The 2,865-nt window shown below is 57.2% G+C and overlaps 1 protein-coding gene across 1 annotated transcript in view; it reads right to left on the bottom strand.

Annotated features, from left to right (window-relative positions):
- Positions 1-594: 594 nt before the first annotated feature.
- Positions 595-2,865, bottom strand: part of NKAIN1 (Na+/K+ transporting ATPase interacting 1) — a gene marked incomplete at both ends in the record, with an annotated part of 8,047 nt that continues 5,776 nt past the window's right edge. Inside the window, one exon of the mRNA XM_009581897.1 lies at positions 595-676. Within this exon, the coding sequence (XP_009580192.1) occupies positions 595-676 (82 nt within the window). The remainder of the gene's footprint in view (positions 677-2,865) is intronic.

Raw genomic sequence — 2,865 nt, 5'->3', positions numbered from 1 at the left:
AGCACCCATGGGTGCTCACCCGCATCCATGCACCAGGGTGGGCACACGAGAAACCGTCTGCGCCCAAACTTCCAGGGAGAGCCGAGCAATATCACAAATGCATCTGTTCCACCGCAGCCCCCTCTTTGCATCTCTAATTGCGTGGCGTGCCCTTGAATTTGCATAGAAGGCTTAAAATATAATTAATTTTTGGCACCCGGCAAAGCCGGCACGAGGCTAATCCCTTCAGATTTTGCAGCCTTATCTCATTTGAGCGTTTATCTAGTTAAGCTTAATGGGTAAGGGAGAGGTAAAAAAAAAAAAGTCAGCTGCACTTATCTGAAGAGCTGCTGCTCCCCGCGGGCAGCCCCCCCATGTCCCTGTCCAGGCTCGGCTGACAAAAAGCAACAAAAAGCAAAACAAGGGGCACGACCCCCCTAAAACTGCCCAGCTCCAGCCCCGCCGGAGCTCTGGGCTTTATACTGAGGCCGAGCGGACCCACAGACCCAAATCTTTTGGGTTACGACGGTGTGATGAGGCACCTTGGAGGGGCTCCTGCATCCCTGAGCATCCCCGAGCATCCCCAAGGCTTTCCCCCGCCTGGCGCGGACTCACGTGTAGAGCGGCTGTAGCTGTAGGTGTGACGTCTTCTGTGGCGCCTGGTAGCCGTAGGAGTCAAACCCACCGATGAAGTCGACTGGGGAGAGGGGGGAGAGCAGCGAGGTGAGCTGGGGAGGGCAGCGGGGCAATTTCCCTGCCTCCCCCTGCCCCAACGGCACGTGTGGGTCATGCAGCATTCCGGTTTGCAGCAGCATCCCAGAGAAGTGCAGCATCCCGGGACAGGGTAGCCGTAGGGGGCAAACCCACCGATGAAGTCGACTGGGGAGAGGGGGGAGAGCAGCGAGGTGAGCTGGGGAGGGCAGCGGGGCAATTTCCCTGCCTCCCCCTGCCCCAACGGCACGTGTGGGTCATGCAGCATTCCGGTTTGCAGCAGCATCCCAGAGAAGTGCAGCATCCTGGGACAGCACAGCATCCCAGGGAACTGCAGCATCCCGAGTCACAGCAGCATCCCGAGTCACAGCAGCATCCCGGGACACCACAGCATCCCAGGGAACTGCAGCATCCCGAGTCACAGCAGCATCCCGGGACACCACAGCATCCTGGTTGCCACAGGGGGGACATGCAGCACCCTGGGGACATGCAGCATCCCAGGTCCCAGCAGCATCCCAGGGAAGGGCAGCATCCTAGGTTGTTGCAACGATCTGGGATGCCACAATATCCTGGATCTTCGCAGCATCCCAGGGAAGGGCAGCATCCCAGGGAAGGGCAGCATCCCAGTTTGCTGCAACATCCCAGGTCACCGCAGCATCCCAGGTCGCAGCAGCATCCCAGGAAAGTGCTGGCGAGAAATAGAGGAAAGGAGCCGGACCGACTTGCAGAGATCCCTCGGGCTCTCTTCTCACCACAACAGCCCTTGCGTTGCAGGCTGGACAAAGTGAGTAAAATTACCCTATCATTGTCTCCTGAGTGGGCATTTAAGGAGAATTATGGGGGAATTACATCTCGTTTAAAGCGTGTCATTTAGAGGAATTGCAGACACCAATATATCCCTTTTCACGGCTGCGATTTCCAGCCCGGCAGAGCCCATCACCCACCCGGCATCACTTGCCGGAGGGATCGCGGCGGCAGACCCCAGCCCTTCACCCCGGCTCCATGCAGAGGGGGCGATGGGTGGCTGGGGGTACCCCAACTTCTCCCGTGATCATCCTACGTGCCCCCAGACCTGAACCCTCCCACGAGCTCAGCCAGCCCAGGAACAGGCACCACGCGCCGTTACAGGAGCCATAGCACGACCCATCTCCCCAAAACAAATATATTAATCCCCAAGGAGCCGTGATCCGGGTGGATTCACACACGGGTGTCCGGGAAACAGCAGCGAGCTCAAGGGGGGAGCCCAGTTCTCTCAGCGTATTTATCTTCCTGACTTAATATTCAGCCAGCTCTCAATTTTGATGCCATCCATCCATTTCCAAATCTAATAAGATATTCCATTAAAAAAGATGCATTTGAATCTTGGGCTCCAGCAGCATTAATATTAAAAGTGTATTGAATGTGGGAGTTTGTTTGAATGCAAACACGCTTCAAAGCCGGCGGCGGTAGATAAACCCTTTTGCCAGCTCCCCGGGTACAGAAACAAGTTATTACCACAGGCAGCGTCCAATTTCACACGGAGATTTTCCTTTTCTGCTACACCAGTTCCCGGCAGCGGACGGGGAGGAAAACACGGGGATGCTGAACCCCGGCATCCCCTGGGCTGGGCTGGGACCATTTGTGGGTCCGCGGCACTGGCAGGGATGCTGATCCCGATGCCGCGGGGAAGGAGCCTGATGTTGAAAGCATCTGGGTGGCTTTTGCCACGCCGGCGGTTGGGCATCCCGCCCTGCGGGCGGCTGCCGGGAGCTGCCAGCTGGTGCGAATTAATTAATGGCAGATGAGCATTTAATGCGGTTGGATGGCAACAGCCTCAACCGCTTGGTTAATTGGGGCTGGGGTGCTCAGCGCTTCCAGAGGGGTGTTTGCAGGGATCATTGTCAGATCGGAAAGCACAATATAGATTGCATAAAAATTAGCCCATAACTTTGCTTAAATTGCTGCTTTGGGGTGAAAAACCTCCAGGTGGGGAGGAGGGCTCTGCCACCCCGCTGCCCGTGGGGACGCTGGTCAGGGGACATAATATTTCCCCATTTCATCGTCCCCAAGCCCCAGGTGGCTGTGAAAGGGGGAGGCAGGTGATGGCTGGCTCCGGGAGACGTGAGCAGGGAGGACGGCTCTCCCGCAGCCCCCACGGGGCTGGATCCACACCGGGAGGAGCATTCACCGTGAATT

The sequence above is a fragment of the Fulmarus glacialis genome, unplaced genomic scaffold (genome assembly GCF_000690835.1).
Source record: "Fulmarus glacialis isolate BGI_N327 unplaced genomic scaffold, ASM69083v1 scaffold7727, whole genome shotgun sequence".
NCBI lineage: Eukaryota > Metazoa > Chordata > Aves > Procellariiformes > Procellariidae > Fulmarus > Fulmarus glacialis.
Note: the sequence above shows the minus strand (reverse complement) of the source record. Positions and strands in the feature narration are given on the sequence as shown.